This window comes from Thunnus thynnus, chromosome 18 (assembly GCF_963924715.1).
Source record: "Thunnus thynnus chromosome 18, fThuThy2.1, whole genome shotgun sequence".
Lineage (NCBI taxonomy): Eukaryota > Metazoa > Chordata > Actinopteri > Scombriformes > Scombridae > Thunnus > Thunnus thynnus.
Window position 1 is genome coordinate 5,431,885 of NC_089534.1, and position 22,964 is coordinate 5,454,848.

Below are 22,964 nucleotides of genomic sequence, written 5' to 3' on the forward strand. Positions count from 1 at the left end.
TTAAACTGAGGATGAAACTGATAGTTCTCTTGAATGTTTGGACTGCTCATTCTTGACCTTAGAAACAGCAGCTGACAAAACAATTTCAATTCAAGGTCCACTTACTCATTGTTTGAGTGATTGATTGGGTTTATTTGATGATTAAAAATATAAACTCTTCTGGAGCTTTCAAACTTTTCACATGGTCTTGATCACCAGATGCAGTTGCTCAGTTGTCATGGAACTGAATGTGTTAAGATTTTGCATGACTCAACTTTTAGCTTGGAATAACAAGACATGCTCAGAATCATGAAGACAGTGTGATACGGTCAAAAGCTCTAGAACAATCAATTAAGTGGACCTTGATTTGAGATTGTTTTGTCAGCCGGATTGCTGGCATTTGTTTTGAAGAGCCAGAAGAAAGATGAGAATCTGAATCACAGCTTGAAAACAGTGAACATGCTCTTTGAGCAAACTGAAGCTCTGGTTAGACTAGTGAAGTAGGAATAAAGTGGTAGATTATTTGCAAGATTTAAGTTCACTGTGAAGTTTTCTTGTAAACAACAGTTATGTTTAAATTCAGCGTCTCTCGACAAAATGGATTGTGTATATCATTGAGGCCTTACAAATATGATGAATGTATTTCCTTCCTCATAAAACATTTGCAATACAAATAACTTGGATATTTTGCAACCTGCATTGTCTCATGGTGCATACACGTACAAGGACAACAGGACCCCATCTACGGTATGTTTCTATTTTAGACTAAAATGGAAAAAAGCAGACTTCAATATCCTCTTCTGTCTAAAACAATGAATATGGGAAAAACACCAAAATTACTTTGTGCTTGACAAACACAGTCTGCTTCCAGGAGGGAAATTAACATCCAAACAACAGCGACAATCTGGTGAATTCAGCCTGTTCCTTGTGAGCTTTTCAGCTCTACCAGACACCTTGGCTGGTAACCCACTATTGTTTGGATATCATGTTCTTTTGTAAAAACTAATAACTGGCTGGATAAGCTGTTAAATCACCCAATGGATTTTGAAAGTCACCAGAAAATTTGACTTACTCCACACTGCAGATGGAGGGGCTCTGTGTCTGTGGTGAATGAAACTGATGAGAGAGGGTCGGGGTGTTCGCCATTGTTCATCTGAGCCAGCAGGCAGTTATGGTGGACCTGGACTTTGGCCTTCTCCATGCTCGTCGTCACAGCCTTCTCCACTTCTGGGTCGCTGAAGCAGGAGCTGCGGGGTTCGCATGGTGGAAGTACCAGATGGATACGAGATCCCTCGATGCCGAGACTGAGCAAAGTCTCCACGGTGGTGTAGACATCAATGCTGTTTCCATAGACGACGGCATTATCTGAAGAGACACAAGGAAGAGACAGTTAATATAGTGTTTTCAGGGTGATTTTTGTTCATTTTGGGGGTTAGGGGATTTACTTATATAGTTAGATTTGGCAAAAAAAGGCTCAGCTCTTTGACAACAATAATGCAGGCATGACTTAAGTGCTCTGCCTGAAAACTGTGTTTCATAAATGTATTTTTTGAAGACAAACTAAGTTCACATTGAAGTTGGCTTTTCTCTGGCTGACTGGTTTGGAAATTAAGCCTGTGAGGAAACCTTTCAGGAAAACAAAGAACTGTATACTTTTATTTGAATCATTGTTCCGCGTGTAGGAAAGAGCTGAATTTGTAATTACACCTGGTAGGTAGACATTCACAGTAATACTCTCTAGGCCATCAATTCATCCCTGGAGTGTAATTGATTGAAAATAATTTAAATTTTAATGCTAATAGTGATCAGAACAACATTAGGAGTCTGCAGCCATGCTAGCAGCTCTGTGAGGCTGTACTTAAGCTAAAAGCAACATGCTCTCAATGAAAATTCTAACATGCTGATGCTAAGCAGGTTTAATGTTTACCATGTTCACCACCTTAGTTCAACATGATAACATTTGCTAATTAGCACTAAACACAAAGTACAGCTGGGGCTGATGGGAATGTCATTAGTTTTACAGGTATGGTCATAAACCAAAGTATTAGATTTTAAAAAAGACCTAAAGAAAAAGATTACCAAAGTTCTTACAATTCATCCTGAGAAGAACATGAAAGTTTGTACCAAATTTCATGGCAATCCATCTAATAGTTGATGACATGTTTCTCCACAAACCACAATGTAACCTCATAAGTCAGGGCATCACCAAAGTCATTATGATACATCATCTGGGAGCCATGACTATCTGGACCAAATTTTGTCCCAGTTTCACTGGATAAGAGAAAACTTTGACCTGCTGTTGGCACTAAAAGTCAGAAAGTCACCAAAGTCAGTAGGAGTCATCATCTGGGGACTATGAATATCTGTACCAAACAACAATCCATCCAATAATTGTTGAGATATTTCAGCCTGGACCAAAGTGGTGGACCATCCCATGAGCCACATCGCTACTGTGGCTAAACTTCACAATTAAATAGATATTTCCCCCAAATCATTCAGCCCTGTTTTCACAAAAAAGTTCCATGCAATATCTACAACTGATAGATGAGCCTCAACATTGGACATCCAATTAAAGTAACACCTCATAATTTTAAATGACACAGCTGAAACAGCAGCAACTGCTATTTATGTTTATGAATAACAAATGTAAACCAGAACTAGCTTTTAGACTTTGTTACGCACTAAAAAATAATATAGAAGCAAACTACACACTACAGTAATAACACTTGTGCTGAAAAAGAAGATCATTTTGGATTCATTTTTTCAGTTTCAGCACTCCTGTCGTTACTTCTGATTGTAGACACAGTAGATGTTTATCTTAAAAAATTATAACATTCCAAATACAAAACGCTCTACAATTTAGTGAGACTGAATGCTGACCACGAAGCACTGATTTCTAAAAGACGAGTGTATTTTGCAAAGGAACTCTTCATTTGCACTGCGGAGGCATGATACAAATGATTTCCCGTTTTCAATCCACGGTTTTCCTGTCAACAATAGTTTGTGCTCAGGTGTTCCAGACAGCCTTGGAAAAGGACAGCAAAAGCTACACGTTTCACAAGAGGCCCTCAGATTCCTGAACAATGAACCACAGATGCACCGAGAGAAATGAAAAAATAAACAATGTAAATCCGAACATCTGAATGAGTTCTTCCCAAGTAAATCCATAATTTGATGCACGCTCTTTAGAGTACTCTTGACATTTTACAGAACATACAAGTTTCTATACAATGAGTTGGACTATGTGGTCCTCATCTTTCACTGATAATGTTTCATCTAAAGGAACAATGCCTGGAGCAGCAGGGCCATCAATGGGCCCATTTCAAAGGATCTTCCAGAGATAACATAAACCAAGATTTAATAGGTGCATTCATTCATTTTTATGTTTTTGTTAGTGCTAGAGTTCATATAATAGTTATAAAACAGATCATTTTATGAATCTTAACTAGTGGGCTACAGGGTGTCCCTCATAAACAAATTCTTACAAACACCTTAATGTACTTAAATTATGTGAGAAAAAGAGTGTTGCCTCCGCAGTCATTGTTGGGTTGCAGGATAATGTCAAAGACTGGCATGAAGTAGTTGATTGCCTGCAAAATATTTGTTTCTCTAAAATAAAGTAGAAATTTTGCAAGCTGATCCCCAGGATCAAGATCAGGATCAGGATCAGGACATCCCTGGATCGGGCATCAGATATATAAAGCACGATCGTTTTCCTTTAGCTGTTTGTACTTTAGAAAATATTAAAGGCAGGTTATTCAACTGTCAAACAGCTAAACTAATTTTAGGGTAATCTCATTTAGGGCTATGTATTTACTGTAAGCTGTATTATGTAAGAAAGAAAGAAAGAAAATAACAAAACATACTTAAAATAAATACTGTATAGGACTCAAATGTATTGAATATTAAAGGGATTTAGGGGAAATATGTTAACAAGACGTTACAAAAATGAAGTGTTGTTCAAATCTTACTCAAAGTAGATACAGCTAATTTACTTTATAATGTGGACAGTATCATGTTTTATCTTTTCAGAAAGATTGATGATAGAAAGCTTCTGTGTGAAAATACATTGTGGAATGGAAGCTAATGGAACCAAACCTAGCTGTGAAGAAGAGTGGGACTGTGGTTTTCTAGACCAACAAAGATGAGTGTATTGGTGATTGTATTATCGTGTCTCCATTTCCCTTTTTACTGTATATTTTTGATAAACTTTCATCACACAAAAAAGGTGACATTTACAATAACTACAGTACATTTTTATATTATGTTTTCAAACATGAAAGTGGAAGAAATAAGCAATAAACATCAAAATAACCATATAGAAACGTGGTGACAGTTGGTTAAACAATGGAAAGATTTGTCACTGTAAACAGAGCTCAAAGAAATGCTGATATGTGTCAGCTCAGTCTGAGACAATCGAACAAAAGAGCCGAAAACACTAAAATTAGACTGTAAATTAAAAGCTACTGGCTTCTGTGGATGGGGGAAGCTAGCTGCCCCACAAAGAATGTTTCATCTGCAGGGAAAAACAATCAAATACGGCAATGTTTTCAAGTAAGCTCAACACAAAATACCTTTATCTAAGCTGCAAAGATCGGAAATACTTCTAGTGACTAAAGCTCCTTTTTCAGATTGAGTAAAAATAAACCTGCATTATCTGTTAATTCATCTATTCATATAGTAAAGTAGAGTAGAGTTGGTGTTGGTGATGAACACAGCTTTCAACAGCTGTTGTACGTGGTCTCTGTCCATGGTGCTGAATGAAAGGAGCGCTGCTACCACTGAACCATCAAGGCCAGCAGAACATAAAGCTTCTCCGCTGTCATCAATAAATCTATATTCCACTGCTCACTTAATCAGTTTACTGCTTCTGTTACAAGAACTACCCGAGGATACATGTAATATATGTCCTTTATCTGTAGGTATTGAATGCCTGTCTGTCACGTTGCTGTCAGATCCTCATTTGTTTTTTTTATCAATTGTTTAACTTTCTATTTATTTCCATTTGCTATGCCTGTTTTTATTATTGTTACATTAACAGATATTTTTCTTATTGTCAACAAATCCCATGAAAAGACCAAAACCAATAATGAACTGATCTACTAACAAGTATCATGTGTGTATCTAAAGCCTGATGTATCTTATTCCTCTGTGTCATAGACCTCTGTTGTTGTCCAAAAACTATTAAAAACACATCAGTGAGCCACACCACTGCACTGGGTGACATGTTCCTTCATTACTATGATTACACTTACTATAGTTTATTTTGACTCACTCCCACACATACTGTCCTGCTGCCAGTAAGACTCACCAAAAACTACAGCGACCAGCTGTTTTAGGAAATTACTGAGTCTTTTTTTTAAAATGAAACTATATTATTTATGAGCTGTTTTTAAAGATGTATGTCTTCAGTAGGAACCAATGAGCTTTGAGCTGAGAGCCGCAGACATAGTAGAGAAGTCAGAAAGTATTGAGATATGCACCAACACATTTGTGGTTTAAGTGTTTTCGTGGCATTTGTTGTGTATAAGAAAACATATAATAACAGCGGCCTTATCATCAAAAAGCTAGATGACTGCTTAAGTCTGTGAATGCTAAAATATACAGTCATTTTCTATTTCCTTTTGCTTTTATTATTAAAATTATGGAAATAAACATGGTATCTGCTTGAGTCTGCCACTGCAATTTGCATTTATTAATGGTTTTCCTTTATGACTGGGATCAACTAATTAGTATGTATAAAAACCTCACTCTAGATCACTGCACAATTCCTTCAGAGAGCAGATTAATTTTGCTTAATGACACTGTGTATTTTTTCCTGCTCTGAACAGCTTGGCTCTCAGAAACTGATATGATAATGGAAAATGGATGGAAGAGGCCGACCTGATTCACAGAGATGAAAGATTTCTCTGCAGCTAATTAGCTGCTAATTATACCGGGGCACTTCAGTGCTGACTGGCTGAGTAATGACATACTACTACAGATTAATTTTAGGTGCTCTGTGTGTATGTGTGTGTGTGAGTGTGTGTGTGTGTAGGGGGGGGGGGCCTGTTCACTTACCCTCCAGCTCCACAAAGTTGGCGCACAGCCAGCGGCGAGCAGCCATGCAGTCGGAGAGGTCGTTGAGGGTGAAGAGGTTTGACGGTATGGGCCCAGTGTATCTGCGGTGAGCGGACGGAGTCTGAAGCTGGCTGTTTGTGATGGACTGGCTCAGATCCACACCGGTGGGACAGGGCACCTACAGCACCACATGATAATATAATTACATCTAATTTGATTTAAACTGCACATTTCATACATCAGTATCATCAAAAGTACTATACAAACAGTTAAAGCAGTTCAGGGTCAGACGATAAATCACAAATGAACATGAGTGGAATCTTGAAACTACAGATGAACATATATGATATAATTCTTGTGTTATGCTATATTTACAAAATGCTTGTGTATGTTAATGCAAATGCGTGTCTCACCTGGTACTGCAGGCCTGTACAGAGGATGAGGTGATCGTAGGGCACCTTCCTACCACCAGACACCTGAACAAGTTTGGACTCCCTGTTGATGCCCACCATCTTCCCAGTGACCACAGTGACACAGGAATGTAGAGGGAGCTGGGCCAAGTCTCTGCTGCTGTACGCATGACTGCAGAAAACAGAGAAGAAGAGAATTAGCTTGAGAAACTAAGATTCTGTTCAGTTCTTCTTCAAGCTAACTGCAATAAGCTTTTCATTTCCAGGTCTATATTTTTAATCTGGGGCTCCAAAGGAATGACTTTGCATGATTTACAGTAAAAAAAACAAAAAATCGTATTTATTATTACTTATACTGGCTCTTTGACCACAGTTCAGCCTCTGTGGGAAACAGGCTGATTTAGCTCTTGTCTCTTTAAGGCCCCCCTCCCAATGAGCCTGCTGTGTTCTGATTGGCCAGTTCTTGGAAGCTGCCCCTCAGCCTGCTCCTCTGGCTCGGGAGGCTACGTCAACAAAACCAGCAACAAACTATAATAGCAGGATTTCACTACTTTTTCTCATTCTTTACTCAAAATGTCAACCTCTCAAATACATCTGTGCATGTTTGAGCTAAAATCCAATCAAAAATATGAGAGTGGACAATGCAAAAAAACCCAAAACGTCGCAAACGAAGCATTCAGGGCAGACTGAAGCCCTGGCTTTTGACTTGCAGGGAGCATTTCTACATATAATCACTTCAAGTTTGGGAACTTTGACCATGTTTAGCATAGATATCCGACATCATAGCAGTATAGAAATAACAGAAAATCACAAAAAGCATAATGTGTCCCCTTTAAAGATTATATATGTGTTTAATTTACTTATTTTTTAAGAACTTGTAGCCCCACTCCATTGGAGTCCCAGCAGTGCTGCACCATGGGTTTCAACAGATTTTGGTCACAGTTGGAGTCTGCAGTAAAACGTTTTTGCCACAATAGCGGCTCGACGGATGGCAAACGCCTGTCAGTCTGTGCTGCACTTTGGTCCAGACTGAAATATCTCAACAACTATTAGATGAATTACAATTGAATTTTGATCAAACATTCATTGTCCCCAGAGGATGAACTCTACTGACTTTGGTGATCCCGTGACTTTTCATCTCACACCATACAGTACATGCAAACCTGCAAAACTAATCACATTACTGTCAGCTCCGGGTGTAAATTAGAAATAATATGCTGAGATACATCAAATTAAGTTGCTCTATATAAAATGCCACAACATATTATTCTGTCTTTATGCAATGCTGTTACATCCACTAACCTTGTGGACAGAAATCCGACGTCCTCGTCGTTGTAGTCGCCGGGGTAACCGTGTGTTGAGATGAGGGTCAGCTTGTTGAACCTGAGGTGAGGGCTACGAGAGAACAAACAACAGACATGAGTGCTTTTCCACAGAATCTAGTGAATACATGCAGGGCACAGTGTGAGAGGAATGTTTTTTCTGGGGAAAGAATAACTTTAATTTCTGCGTTCTTCATCCTGTGATGTGTCACGGTATTTAGAAAGTCTGGCTGATGTTAGCCGTGTTAGGAAGAAAATAAAGAACATGAAATAAAACTCTTGACTTTGCTTTGTGTACAAGGAAGCTTTGAACCATATATGAACACAGTGATACCTCTGAGAGAGTGTTTGACACTTGTGGTAAAAATATCAGCTGCTTCTAGTGTGAAATATAAAGAATATGAGCTCAGTTAAAGACTATCTCTTGGCTCAAACACAGCACATTTTGTCTTTATATGGCCAAAACAGGATTTATTTTATTTGGATCAAGGCTTAGTGAGTTCAACCAGTGTTGTCCTTATTGGTCAGATTATTTTTCTGCTTAACCCTCTGTTATCTTTGTTATTTAATTATCTGCATTACGGTGTTTGCTAGACGGTAGTCCGGATGGAGAGGGAAAAAATATTTTCTCCACCAGCCTCTATCAGGCTTTACATAAACACAATTTTCTGCCAAAGTTAGAACAGATTTTGTTATTTCACATGAAAAAAATTCTGTTATCATCTCACTGGATTGAAGTGGACGGGACTACATAGTGGCCTCTGTCAGTCAAACACAGTGAAACCACATCCACACTGACCTGATGAATCACTTTAACTGTTTTTAACTGTTAAAATCTTCATAAATAATGACTCTATATGTTTTTTTCAGAACTTAAACTTTGGTTATTGTTCATTTAGTCAGGAATTGATTTGAAACCAGCAGCTTTAAAGACCCTGAGCAAAAAGGATAACAGAAGTTTTTTTTGAGAGAGAAATGCTACCATAATTACCTTTTCTCTCAAACTGTGATTGTTTGTTCATGGTTCGAAGGTTTGGGAAAACCATTCAAAGACCAATTACAGATCTCCCAGAATAAGCTGGTTGGGGTTGAACCCAAGGACACATGGTGATGAACAGCAGTTAACAGCTGAGTTGTTACTATTGCAGGTTTAAGCCATACAACTCATTCATATACATACTATTTACAAGAACAAAGGAGGGACCCTGAGTATCTAGAAGACCACTTTCATGGGGTTGAGGGAGCTCATGCCCACCAGACTAGAATTACAGTCGCTGACTTGTGCGTTTTAACACCAACATTTATTAAATTACTGGCACCACAGAACCAAAATGAATAAGTTACCTTTGCTCGTTAAAAACATGAGTAACTTTAAAATGATGTTCGAATGATGAGATGATGTTTATCACTGTTATTATCTTTTGTGTATAATTTATGTAATTTTCAAATTATTACAGCATATTTGTTTGTCTGTTTGATTTGGTTTGATTTTTACAGTAGTCATACTGATACAGTAGTTATTTAAAGGGGACATATTCAGCACATTTCCAGGTCTATGTTTATATTCTGGGGCTCTACTGGAATATCTTTGCATGATTTACAATTAAAAACTCCTTAGTTATCTTATACTGGTCCTTAGTGCAGCCATTCAGTTCAGCCTCTGTCTGAAACAGGCTGTTTTAACTCCTGTCTCTTTAAGGCCCGCCTCCTGATGAGCCCACTCAGTTCTGATTGGTCAGCTTTTGGAAGCTTCCCCTTTGGGAAACTCCATCAGGCTCTGGAGGCTATGTAAACAAACCATGCAACAAACTATAGTATATAGGATTTCGCTACTTTTTCTTGTTCTTCACTCTAAATGTCAGCTTCTCAAATACATCTGTACATATTGTATTACAAGCCATACAAGCCGAAATCTGATTCTAAATATGAGAGTAGACGATGCAAAGACGTCAACTCGTAGGCAAGGTAGTAAAAACGTTGGGAACGAAACATTCAGAGCAGGCTGAAGCCCTGGTTTTTGACTTGCAGGCAGCATTTCTACATATATTAACCTCAAGTTTTGGAACTTTTACTTTGTTTAGCATAGATATCTGACATCATAATAGTATGTACATGACAGAAAATCACAAAAAGTAGAATATGTAGAAAAAGTAAAATAAGTTTATTGTGTTATCCTTGAGTTTTGTAGATGTGAGTCTATATTTCTCTTCTTTTAATATCAAATAAATTAACTAAACTGAAGTGTGCTGTTGAAGCCGATACTCTGATGAGAGCAGAATAGAGTGCAGGAGATTGTTTTGTGCAGAGCATAGATTTGATCTGGTGAATTCACAATTTAGCTTGAAAATCTGCTTCAGTAAAACTCAACTGTGCTTCTTAAAACGCTGCTGATATATGAAGCTAAGTCTCCCTGCTTAGAAGAATAAATGATAAAATCCTAAAAGACATTAAACATATCAAAAACTCAGATGTTGAATCCATGGCTGAAATCTTCTCAGGAGGTACTTCTCCAGCCTACTGAAGCATTTCAGCATGAACAATCCTGAACAGCCCTCCTAACTCTTGTGTGTTTACTGTCCACGTTATAAACCATCTCTTGTGATGCAAATTACCTCTTTTGTTGTGGCCAACGGGACATAACACTGCTGATAACAGCAGCTCCAGCTCCTACGTTCAGTGAATAGCAGAGTGTGTACCTCGCACAGTGCCCAGCCTTATCACACTGAAGCCTCTGATCACCTCCTGCTCTGTTCTTATCTCAGCTTCCTGCTAAATTAACGCCCACCAGCACAGATCTACAACACCAGACACCAAAATGTTGGTAGACTGACTACTAATATACTGTAGGAGGACTGTTGTGTTATGTTACACACCAGTAAGACTGGGCATTATGTGGATATGTGGATATTTACCATTTCTACTGCAGGTATCTGATTGTAATATTTCTGGTTGTACACCACTGTGGTCAATCTTGCAAATCAATTAGCTAGATTGCTTTATGGAAATACTGGATTTACAGGATTTTTGCATTAATGTGATGATGTACCATGATTTGTCAGGTATAAAACTCCCCAGATTAACCAAACACAGACATCCCCATCTAGTTATTTTATCTATTAGTGCAATGCCCGTTCAAAACGAGCCTGTTCGGAGCAGGCCGATTGCTTGGCCTCCAGTGTTGCTGCTGCAGCTTTCTTGAGAAACGCTGAACCACTGAACTTTCTTAGGTCCTCAGCAATACACTCGCCAAGTGTGAGGTTGATCGGATGAACGATTCCTTGAGTATACTAACTGTATGCACATATCTTAGTGTTTAAAAGTTGGATAGATTCAAAATATTCAATCATGAAAAGTTTAGCTGATAAGAGTGTCATTTATTTTGAAAGTCTGTTGTTGCCTCACATGTTATTTTATTTTAGTAAATGGCGGAAGTAGCTTAGTCCATGTGTAGTCGGAAAGCAGGTACTCAGAGTTCAAATATATCATTGAGTTTTTGCAGTAAGTTAATGTCTGAAAAAATGAAACAAACAGTATTATAACATGTAAAACATTATGATGTTGCTGTTTGTGTATAGATACAGAAACAACACCTGAATGGCTGCTATATGTTGCAGCTATGCGTCTGCGTGGCCACCATATTGGAGAGCTCAAGATCGGCTAAATGTTTTCTCTTAATGATATCTTTAACTTTTTTCATCCAAACAACTTCACACTTGATGTTGCACTACCTTGGGTCGTCAGCTATACACCCGCCAAATGTGAAGGCGATCAGATGAACGGTTGTCGAGAAAAGTGAAGGACAGACATACATACATACCAACATACAGAGACTCCTTCCTTTATAGTTAGATAGAAGGTTTCACAATTAAATTTCCAGAAAATATATTATATGATGTTTCAATTTTGCAAATGCCAGAAAATAATGAAAAATGCCCATTTCTCAGAGCCAGAGGCCAAGCTGACATCTTCAGATTTTTTGATTTGGACCAACAGTCCAAAACCCGAAGATATTAAATTAATAATGATATAAAACAGAAAAAAGCAAATCCTCCCATTTGAGAAGCTGGAACCAGCAACTTTTTTACTTGATAAATAAATTAGATTAATTGATCATCAAAATTGTTGTTGATACATTTTCTGCTTATGGACTGACTACTTGTTTCTTCACACTACTCTCTAATAGGGAGCAGCAAAAAGAACATGTATGACATTGTAAATGTTTTTATCCAATAAAATCTGCTGATTTATAGATTAAACAAATCTATACAATAAAAAAATCATTAGTTGTCATATCTAAGCTTTGTGACATCAGTGGTTTGATCTTTGGTTTTGACGTCAACATGCAAATAACAATAATAATCACAGCAACCATCAGACAATGACTGCAGTCAAACTTTCCTTGTTAATCTGTGCCAGAAGGTGGATTTATGCCGCAGCACTGAGGCATTAAGGCCCATTATTGGTGTCTGGATGTGGCTGAATCAGTGGCTCTGGATTTGCTGTGTTATCAGCCGGTGACAGACGGCCATGGTGACCCTGCAGCCTGACCGCGGCGAGCAGAGGGCCGAGCCGCCGCAGAGCTCTTTATCTGTCTGACCCCGTCCCAGCCAGTAATGGAGTTGGGGGGGTGGTGCTGGTGCTGCTGGGCTGGATTCAATGAGCACATGGAAAGCTGTGTAGGGGTGGAGGAGGCAAAGGAGGGGTTGGACGTTTGGGCAGGGCTGATAAGGGGGGCCCCAGCAGGCCGAAACTGACCCATCATTCACCCTCTCAATGCGTCGCCGCCTCACCATTAGTTCAGCGGACACTAACTGCCTCATTAGTCAACTCATTAGTGACAGCAAACACAGATCGCTGCAGCAGATCCCTGACAGGGGGAAACAGTGGAGTGGCTAATTAAAGGGGGCCAGCGCTGGCCCTGCTGAATGCCAGGCGTCAGACAGCTGCGTGCGCCCGCCCCGGCGCTGCAGCCGTGCCAGCCTCGCCAGTTCTGCGAGCTGTGAGCTCTCGTTCGCACAAAACACTGACCCCGGTTGCCTGGCAGCTATCACCTGGTTCTGAATCAGCAGCCCTGTGCTTCTTATTATTTACTGGAGCAGTTAATCTCACAAAGCGAGAACGGAGGCAAACATGTAAAACGTCCGACCCGGAGTCAAGTGACATTTCCAGAGATTGGATTCCTGGAATAAAAGACAATAAAGAAATGAAAGAGAAGAGTGTGGAGCTGCTCTACTTGGGTTCAGGGTCTTAAGGGACATTTGGGGAATTTATATACAGATGCATCAGTGAATACTGATGTGAATACTTTTCATTATAACAACAATAAGCTGTTACCTGAGCACTTTATGGGAGATTCATATGTGCTTTTACCACATAAAGTGTGAAACTAGTCCTCTGTGTTTACTGGATTTTGGAGATAAAAGTGATTCTCCCTCTGTGTTAGACATACAGACAGTGTCTCCTCTGCCTGTACAAGTTCTAGTTGGGTGTAATGTTTGATTCTGGTTTGGTGTCTGGCCCTGTTTTGGTTCTACTGCAGCAAAATGGTTCCTAATTCTGTCATTTACAGAAAGAACGTCTTTCATCAAAGTTAGGTCCTTACAGTTCAATTGAAGTTTTCTTCATTTTCATTTCCTCTACCGTGTTGCAGTGAGGACTCAGCCATCAGCGCGAGGCCTCAGACCCTCCAGACTCACTGCACGTCAGGTTTTTTTTGTAATTTGATTAATTGCAAATTTGTTTAGAAACTGCACTTCTAAAGTACAATATTCCTAATTTTATAGCCCTCTCTCATTGACGAGCTCCTGCGTCAAAATTTAGTCTTAAGAACTTTATTGTGTTCGTTTTTTATTGTACTCACATAGTGTGTGGTAATTTCCTAAAACAGCTGGACATGGTAGTTTTTAAAAGACAAATGGGAGGAAAAAGCGCATTTTGGGCTGGGACTATTTTCAGCGGCGGATGAATCCACATTTGGTGCTGTAGTGAGTATTTCTGGCAGCAGGACAGTGTGTGTGGGATTGAATCTAAATACACTACAGTGTGTGTGTTCATGGTGATGAAGGAACATGTCAGTGTGGCTCACTGATGTGTTTTTAATAGTTTCTGGACAACAACGGAAGTCTACAACACAGAGGAATAAGATATCGGGCTTTGGATACACACACTTGTTAGTGTTAGAGCCAATAAAGCCCTTTGAATTGGAGATATTGTATATTATATAGATACTGTATATTCATTGTTGGTTTTGGGTAAATATATAAAATCACCAGACTTATCCTTCAATCAAATGACCTCAATTTCACTGACAAAGACAATCTGGATCCAGGAAGTAGTATTCCAGCAGAGTACTGTTTGTATAATCTGCTGTGCGTGCTGTCCTCGGGAACTTGGAAACATCACGGTACATACACAATGCACAGATGGTGAGAGGTGTGTGTGTGTCAGGGGAGTTAATAGGGGGCCCCAAAACAAATTTTTGCCCCAGAGTCCCTTAACAGATTAATCTGCCCGTGGTTACAGAGAAAACAATTTTTGGTCACTGCTGCAACTATCAAAAAAAAAAAAAAAAAAAGTCAATAAATACACAATCTACTGCACATCTAGGAGAAAAATAACACTGAGGAGCTTATTGTGAGGCAGACTCACCAGAAACAAAGCACCTCGAGGAAAGATAAACCTGTGTCCGACGCCCCCACCACCACAATCCTGGCATTAACGGTGACCTTTGGCTCCATGGTTAACTTTCTGCTGATGAGGCTGAGAGCAAACGGTGCCTGGAGGAGGAGGAGGAGGAGGAGGAGGAGGAGGAGGGGGGAAGGACACAATCTGTCAGATTCACTGGTTTTATATGGATAAAAACAAATCGGAGGGCATTAGTCAAACCCAAAATGACTGGTGCCATTTTCGGGGAAAATTAAATAATCCATCAAATGCATGTACCTTAATTATCAAACCACTAAAAGCATTACATAATGATGTGTCCAATTTGCCCATTTGAATTTTACAGGATGGAGCAGGAAGCAGCTTTCATCAAGGCACTTAATCTGCCTGCTGATGAGACGGTCCGAGCTTTCAGAAAAAACAGTCTTTAACATTTATGAACAGTTTGAGCAAAATCTAACACTTCTATAATCTGCAATGAGTGAAACTTATTTAATACCAACAACTTTCCTTTTACAGCTTGGACACAAATTCCAAGAAACACTTGAATTGAGGGAACAGATACATCTTCAAGTATTTCAAAACAGATATTTAGCTGATTGATAGACCTTTTGTGGAGGTTTTGTTCCACATTAAATGTGACATTTGTGTACCACCAGATATTGTTTTTTATCCCCAACAGAACAATATCTTGTTTTCTTCAGCAGAAATGACAGTAGAAGTTGAGTTATTATTATGTTATTTTTCTCTTGTGTACAGCTCTGCTTCTGATTAGCCTTCAAACTTCAACTGAAGGTCTGACATCTCCTCCTTTTTTGTTCATAAATACATGAGAGTTGTAGACACAGCCTGATGCCGTTTAAGGTGCTTTATCGACTGTATTTTCCTAAAGTAAAACTCACTGATTTATCCTCATCCGGTGTAGTTTGCTCCCCTCCCCACTGGCTCGTATGTTTTAGCATTGTTCTTGTCCTTTTAGTTCTATATTTGAACAGCTGAGGTCCCCTGATTGTAATAAATGGTGTCTAGAGTGATAACAGGATATAAATGTATGATTACAACCTTTGTAATTACTAGCATGTAGATTCATTTTTATTTAACTGGAAAATCCCACCAGGTTTTGTCACACTCTGTGGTTGAGCAAGGTGATAATAATTCAAGAAAACATGACAGTCCAGTACTAAGCTCTTAATGTTGTCCAATGAAAATGAGATGGAAATGGTTAACTTTAAGCTGTCATCTGTAGCTGTTCTGTTTTTTGGTAATTAGTCTTACATCCAGTCATACATACACTTATACATACACACTATAACCACATAAACATAACAAACAAACCAGCTCCTCTCATGGGATTAACAGTCAAGTAAATACAGAGGAGAAACAAAATCTTTTCAACAGGACATTAAACACCTCTGTTTGTTTATTAGTCAAATGTAGAACTGAGACGATTAGTTGATTATTAAATCAGCTGAAAAAAGCAAAGTATGTAAGTAAGTAGAAGTGATTCATGGTTTAAAATCACCCAGTCCTTCTCTGGTTCCAGTGTCTTCAATGTTATATTCTACAATTCATTGTCAATTAGTTGATTAAAGAAAATCTGCAATGATTTTGAAATTTCAAAGTAGTAAAGTAAGTAAAAACACCAATAAATATTTTAGTTCGAGCTTTTCAAATGTGAGGATTTGCTGCTTTTCTCTGTTTTATATCTTTGTAAACTGGATGACTTTACATTTTTGAACTGTTGGTCGGATAAGACGAGACATTTTAATACTTCATCTTACATTCTAGCAAACTGTCAGGAGGATTTTTCACTGTTTTCTAACTTTAATAGCCCAATTCAGAAACTAATTTGCGCTTTAATTGACAATTAAAATGATCATTAGTTGCAGCCTTAGTCAGGTGTTTGTTTCGTATTCATAAATTCAAAAACAAATGAACTAAAAATATGAGAACTGCAGCTTCACAATGAGATGGAAACACAGAGGCTGCTGCAGGGATCAAACATGTGACCTGACAGTTAAGGAACAGTTTTCCTTAATAATTACAAAAGAGTCCCTCAGGAATTAACAGAATACAGCGCTCTAATATCCTAATTCCTCCGCCGCCTACCGTCTCTCTGGTCCACTCCCTCAGATCTGAGGCAGCTAATGGCTCCTTCATCATCTATAATTAGGCAGATTTGCCCCCACAATGCACCTTGTTGGATGAAAACAGCATCAAGCAGAAAGAGAGGGGAAACCCGAGGGTAGAATTAATTAACCTTTGTGTAATATTCAAATAATTTCCACGAGGATGTGCGTGCCCGACATCTGTCGCATACTGAGAGATGCTCTGGCTCAGGGTTTGACAATGGCAGGAAAATAAAGGAGCCTGTGGTTGTTATATAATGAATGCATGGCTGCAGGCATCAGAAAAACTAATCATCTTATGTATAGTTTTTATTCTAGTGATGAAACCAAAGTACTTATACACACATAATGTCTTTACTAACAGCCTCAGTACACATTCGCCAGTATTCAATTAAAATTTAAAGACCCTCCCAGACATATTATCAGATGTATATAAAATACTCCACTTTGAATGATAATTTGTGTCTGACGGTGAAAAAAGGTTTAATCATCTTGTTAAAATGCTGTACTTACAATTACATCTACTCCTTCTCCCTAATCAGAAATCCCAGAACTATATCGTCTATAAATCTGCAAATATTTGCAATTTCAGATGTTTTCCAGCTGGACACAAGATGTTTCCTCCTTCACTGTGAAGTCCATCCTCAGTGTTTGTGCATTGGAGGTTCAAAGTTTCCACATCACGCTATTGTAAGTTGAATTCTGGACCAGAATTGGCTCCAAACTATTTGTGATCATGGTCGTAGGTACAGATTTTCAATGAGCACAGAGAAAACCTTCCTCCTTCAGCAGATGAATGTGAAAACAGCCTTCAAGTGTCAAACTCTGCACAAACATTCAACTGGAACAAGAAGAAAAAACATATTTTGGAGTGGAGAGGGACTTTAAAACGTTTCTTTTTTTTTTTTTTTTGATATTTCAATCAATGTTTCTATTGTTATCTGGGTCAAATGTAAGCCAAGTGTAAGCCATATGTGAATTTCAAGAGTTTTGGGAGATATTGAGGCCTGTCGACAGAGTGGACAAGGAAAGATACACCAGGGCGTCATTGACGATTTTGATGGGTATTATTTCGGTAATGCTTTATTTTACAGCTCCCTTAACTGTATACTAATTTTCTGCGTAATTTGCAGGTATTTAACAGTAATTTTTAGGACATTTTACAGAGAAGGTGGCACAATTTGGTACAAATTATAAGAAAAAATGAAAAAATAAAGTGCTATGTTGGTTTAGTTGGTAAGTGCTCACTCATTATATTTGGCTTCATGCGTAATTTTGTGTCAAACTACATATTAGCATATTAGGTCAACTCTATAACGAGCACTTTTCCTGTATATTACCAAATCACATGACCCTTTCAAAGAAATGTCCTAAGAATGAGCAGTTACACAGCAGCTACTTTTAGGAAGTTATTGAAATTGAATTGCTAATAAAGCATTTGTCACACAAAACCACACGTCAGATAAACAATGATTTTTACGCCGTTGTTTGTGACGTTTATTGAAAACGAGTATTACTGTATGTTTTATTGCATGCAGGCAAATGAAATGCCTGCATGCATCCATCTGAATACTGCAGGAATTAAGCAGATGAGGTAATCACATGAACAAAAGCTCCTGTCTCATCTGCATGTGCAGCGGAGCAGGTGCAGCGGCTCTTATCACGCTGGAGATGCCTCACCTTTCCAGAACACAATGACCACGGCTCTGTGTAATATGATCCTGTATTGACAGAGAGGGAACAGGTGCTTTAAATTTGATTCATCATCCGGAAGGCCGACATCGGGAGGCAAAGAGACAAAGCTCAGAGGCGAAGCTCTTATCTGCACGGTAGCCTGGAAATCATGACTGTTGTGTTGCTGTGGCGAAGGGTGGTGGTGGTGGTGGTGGTGGTGGTGGTGGGGGGAGGTGGGGGGACTGGGTTTGATGGAGTGAAATGAACATGTGAGTGTACACGGTGACGCCTCGGGTCTAAAGAGCACCGCTGGACGTGCAGTAAATATTTGAAGTGCATGACATTTAAATAAATCACAGCCACATTAAGATCAGCCAGGCTCGGAGGATTTAAGACCAGAACGCATGACTCACGGTGAAACAAAAGAAGAAGAAACAGTCCAGGGTCTTATCATTATTCACCTGCTGCTTTTAAATTTCTCAAACGGAAACTGTCTGCTATTTATAGTTTGTTTTATTTTATTTTATATTTTTTGTTTCTAAATGACAAGAAGCCATGTCAGATTGAATGTGTCTTTTGTTCTAGTTTCGTGCTGTTTTGTGAATATTTTGACATGTGTTTTTTTGTAGGTTGTTTATGACAGAATAAAACCAAAACCAAACAGAAACTTTATGAGATTCAGGACTGATGTGAAAGCTGCAATTTCAAACTTCTATCCAAAACCTTCTATCAACTATCTCGGCCGCATCACTGACGTTTCAACTCCTTTCTATGATTATACTGTCAGCGCTTACAGCTCAACTGATGTTACAACTCATTCCAGCACTTTGACTGTAACTGGCACTTTAACTCCTTTTCCATGCTTGCAAATCAGCTCATTTCATTACTTTTATGTCAACACTTTTGTCAGTGCTTGGATGTTTAACTTCTTTTAGTGCTTCAACTTCAATCAGGTAAAAGTCTCATTGAGATTTAAATCTTTAAACAACAATAAATACAAACATAAACAGACTACTTTCACACACTAGAAATGGGTAAACACGATGATATCCAGTTAAGACGCAATAAACAAAATCCAGTTCAGACGATAAATACGTATGAATTTCCAAAACTATGTCAAATAAAGTAAGAATGATACATTTAAAAGCAACCACACCAAGAGTACTATTTTCCAGATCAATCCTTTTAAGAATTCCAATTGTTTTACAACTGTATATTTTTGCATTTTAACTATGTTCTACTGTATTTGTGTATTTTAAATGTTGTTTGTTGATGTGATGTCCCTTAAGATAATTTCCCAAAGTTCCTTCCTTTCTTTCCTAAGTGCCTCAACGTCTTCGATTACTCCCGTACAAATAACTTCTAAAGCTCCAAAGATTCAACATTTCATGACATTTAGGCAAATATTTGTACACTGTAATTCTTCAGCAGATGCCTGAGCACACACATTTTTATGGAGCCTTTTCTAGCTACAAATGGTTTGTTCAAACTCGCACAAGTTTCAACAGATATCAGATATGTAAAGCTTAACAAGAAAATATTTGCAGCCATGTGTGTGGAATGATAGATATTTCAGTTAAAATAAGCAAACGGAACAATTTTGTGCAGACAAGTCAGACACTGTTTTACACAGATTTTAAATGTTAATGTTAAGTTTGAAAAAAGCTGCTCAGAGTACTCAAAAAAAACTATTTGGAAATGCTTGTTTGCATGTTTGTTGATACATTTTATGACAAAATGTACTAAAATTTCAACATGTTCATTCCATCATACTGTGTTTGTGCTGGAGTTTCCCCTTCATACCTTTGAGCGTGACACTATAAGCTTTTCCCTTTTGAAACAGCACCGTCTAGTGGTCACATTAACACCCTGCTGTGCTCCCTCCTTCTCTCTCTCTCTCTCTCTCTCTCTCTTTGCCCAGCAGCCGTCAGCTAATCTACATTCCCTGGCAGGCTGCTCCCCCGTCAGCCAGCTGCCGCTCTGCCCACCTGGTCCTCGGTGATCCGCCTGGAAGGGGCATTGATGCCAAGCTCCTCCAGTGGGTAGATGATCTGGCGTCGCGGGCGGACGGGGACTGTGCAGTTGAGGATGAGATCCAGTTGAAGAACGCAGGAATTCTGAGTGCAGAAGAAGAGGGCACAGTGTCATTGAGCTCAGAGAGAGAAAAATCCTCCTCTGAGGTTAAACATTTTCAGTGCGGTGGCCTCAGGAGGCGAGTGGACCACTGCAAAGTGATAATGAGCTCAGGTTGAAGAGGTTAGATGATGCAAGGTTTACACCGCTGATTATGAATGGAAAACATCACCCGGCGCTTCACCCACTGCCCGAACAGAGATAATTCTCTGGCTATCTTCTGCCATTATTCTATTTGCACATCATCATCTCCCAATCTGGTGCTTGTTTGTGTGAGGTAATTAGCAGAGGAAGTGGAGGCCTCTACACGTTGAGGAAATGTCTTATTATGGTGTGGAGAGGTGGAGCTGGCAGCGGTGTCGGCACCTGCTGCCCCGACCACAGGGACAGCAGTCTGCTGAGGGCACAACTCTGCAAAAAATGATCAACTCTTAAATAAAAACATCTTTCTGTCTGATCAGCGTAAACAGCTACAGAACAGAGGTTTAACTGCAGTATGTGGGATGCTGTAGATTCGTTCTCTGACCATGAACAAAACTTGGATCTCTGGTTGTCATTGGTGCATCACTTGAACTTGAACCATAGTTATATCTGCGTGTAGTTTAGCAGGTAATGAGGATGCTTACCTTCATCTTACTTTCCAGATAAAATGGTTTAAAAATATCGGGTCTGATATCTTGTGTCGTAATGTTCCCTCCACTCTGTTGTGAAGCTGTGGCGACGCCTACTGTAAGTTGCTCATTATAATCACCAAGATGTTAAAGAAAGAGGATTTGTCATGTAAAATAAAATGCAACTCTACAACGCTAAAGTATTAAATGTGTGCAGTATTTTGAGGATTAAAGGGGACCTATTATGCTTTTCTTTATTTTCTGTCATATATATAATGTTACAATGTTGGATGTTCATATTAAACGTGGCCAAAGTGTCAGATAATGAGGTCAACGTATGTAGAAATAATCCCTGTGAGCAAGAAGCACCGGCTTCATACTGCCCTGAACGCTCAGTTTCCATCATTCCGACATCGGCTCATGACGGATTTCTACTTCCGCTTATGGCATTTTTCCATTGTTTTGGGAGAAGTCACGCCGAGCCATGACTCCATTACACAGCAGGTCAAAGTAAAAGCAGTTTACCTGTTGGGGGTGTGCTGGTTGTCTGCAGCTCTTCTTCAAACATCATCATCACTATGGCTGTTTCTGCTTGTGCTATTCCTCCCTGCATTACTTCTAACTGATCCGCCAAACGAAGATCTCCGTAGTAAATCGCTTTTTAGAATACAGAAACTTAAGAGCTGATTCAGAAATGTCTTTAAATGTTTGACCACAAACGGTCACTCACAAAACATGTTTTAATTTCCAGGTTTCTGCAGATATAGCCAAGAGAAAGAGTCAATAAAACCTGAAAGAACATGTCCAGTTGTAGAAGATGAGGTTTATCATGGTTTCTGAACGCAGAAACGACCAATGAGAAAAAAAGTCCAACAAGAAGCTGCAGCAGAAAACTGAACTTAGTGGTTAAATTGTTCTCACAAATTTACATAACCAGGAAAAAACGTAATAAGATCTGGTTTGAAAAACAGCAAACACATCCCTTGTCATGTTTTGCAGTTAATGGACTTTTAGTTAATAAGATTTTATATGTTTTCAAACCAGGTTTCCATACTGTTGTCTACACAGTGGCTCCTCTCGGCTTCTCTTGTCTACTGTGATGCAGAAAAGGTTGAAAAGAAATGTAAAGTTTCTGGTACGATCAAGTATATTGAAGTATATTGAAGTATATTTTTTGCAGTGTGTGAACTGAGGCTCATCACACTAATGACAATGTGTATCTGACCAGACATGCACGCAGGCTGGGGGCCCAGTGATGAGGGGCCCATGAGGGCCTGAAGGTCCCTGTGCACTCACCTCCTGGCTCTGGTTTGGGGGGTAGATTCTGTGGTACAGGCAGGATTTGTGAGCCAGCCTAAGGACCTCCTTAAACAAGTGTTTGGTGAAGTGTTGGAAGGAGGGTTTGAGGACAAAGTGGCGTATCTGAGCGTGCTCCTCGTAGCGATGGTGGCTGAAATAGATGAAGTTCTCGATGTTGTAGTGGGCACGGATGTACTCGATGTCCTGAGGAGGAAAGATTCAGTACGATACACGTCATGTCTCCGTGACAGAGGAACATCTCCAGGACAAATATTTGTATTTTATATTTTCTACTTTTAGTTTAGACAGTTCTCCTGTCAGTGTTTCATTCAAATAATAAGAAACAAAAGCTGCTGATGATTGTAGCATCAAATTGTTGTAATAACAAGTTTTTTTTTAACTTTTTTTCTCGAATGAAATGACAGTGTTATTTATTAGTACAGTCTATTAACAGGGCCAATGGTGTCAAGCTAAATCTAGAAATAAATCAAACTATTTTGACGAAAAAAAAACTGACTTCATATCACCAACAGACTTTAAAATATACATCTGTACACCCATTCATGTTGAGCATTTTTCAAGCAACCAGAGCTTTCAAATTCTCGATGAAATCCAAAAATTTTTAAAAATACTAAATATGTCAGACTGAATAACACAACAGTATGTGTAGGATTATACACAGAA

The 22,964-nt window shown here is 39.0% G+C and overlaps 1 protein-coding gene across 1 annotated transcript in view; it reads right to left on the minus strand.

Annotated features, from left to right (window-relative positions):
- Positions 1–22,964, minus strand: part of cfap61 (cilia and flagella associated protein 61) — a 42,787-nt gene that overhangs the window by 9,632 nt on the left and 10,191 nt on the right. Inside the window, exons 14-20 of the mRNA XM_067571546.1 lie at positions 22,278–22,484; positions 20,226–20,354; positions 14,420–14,547; positions 7,752–7,844; positions 6,453–6,621; positions 6,040–6,217; positions 1,052–1,344 (exon numbers count right to left, since the gene is read on the minus strand). Coding sequence (XP_067427647.1) covers positions 1,052–1,344; positions 6,040–6,217; positions 6,453–6,621; positions 7,752–7,844; positions 14,420–14,547; positions 20,226–20,354; positions 22,278–22,484 — 1,197 coding nt within the window. The remainder of the gene's footprint in view (positions 1–1,051; positions 1,345–6,039; positions 6,218–6,452; positions 6,622–7,751; positions 7,845–14,419; positions 14,548–20,225; positions 20,355–22,277; positions 22,485–22,964) is intronic.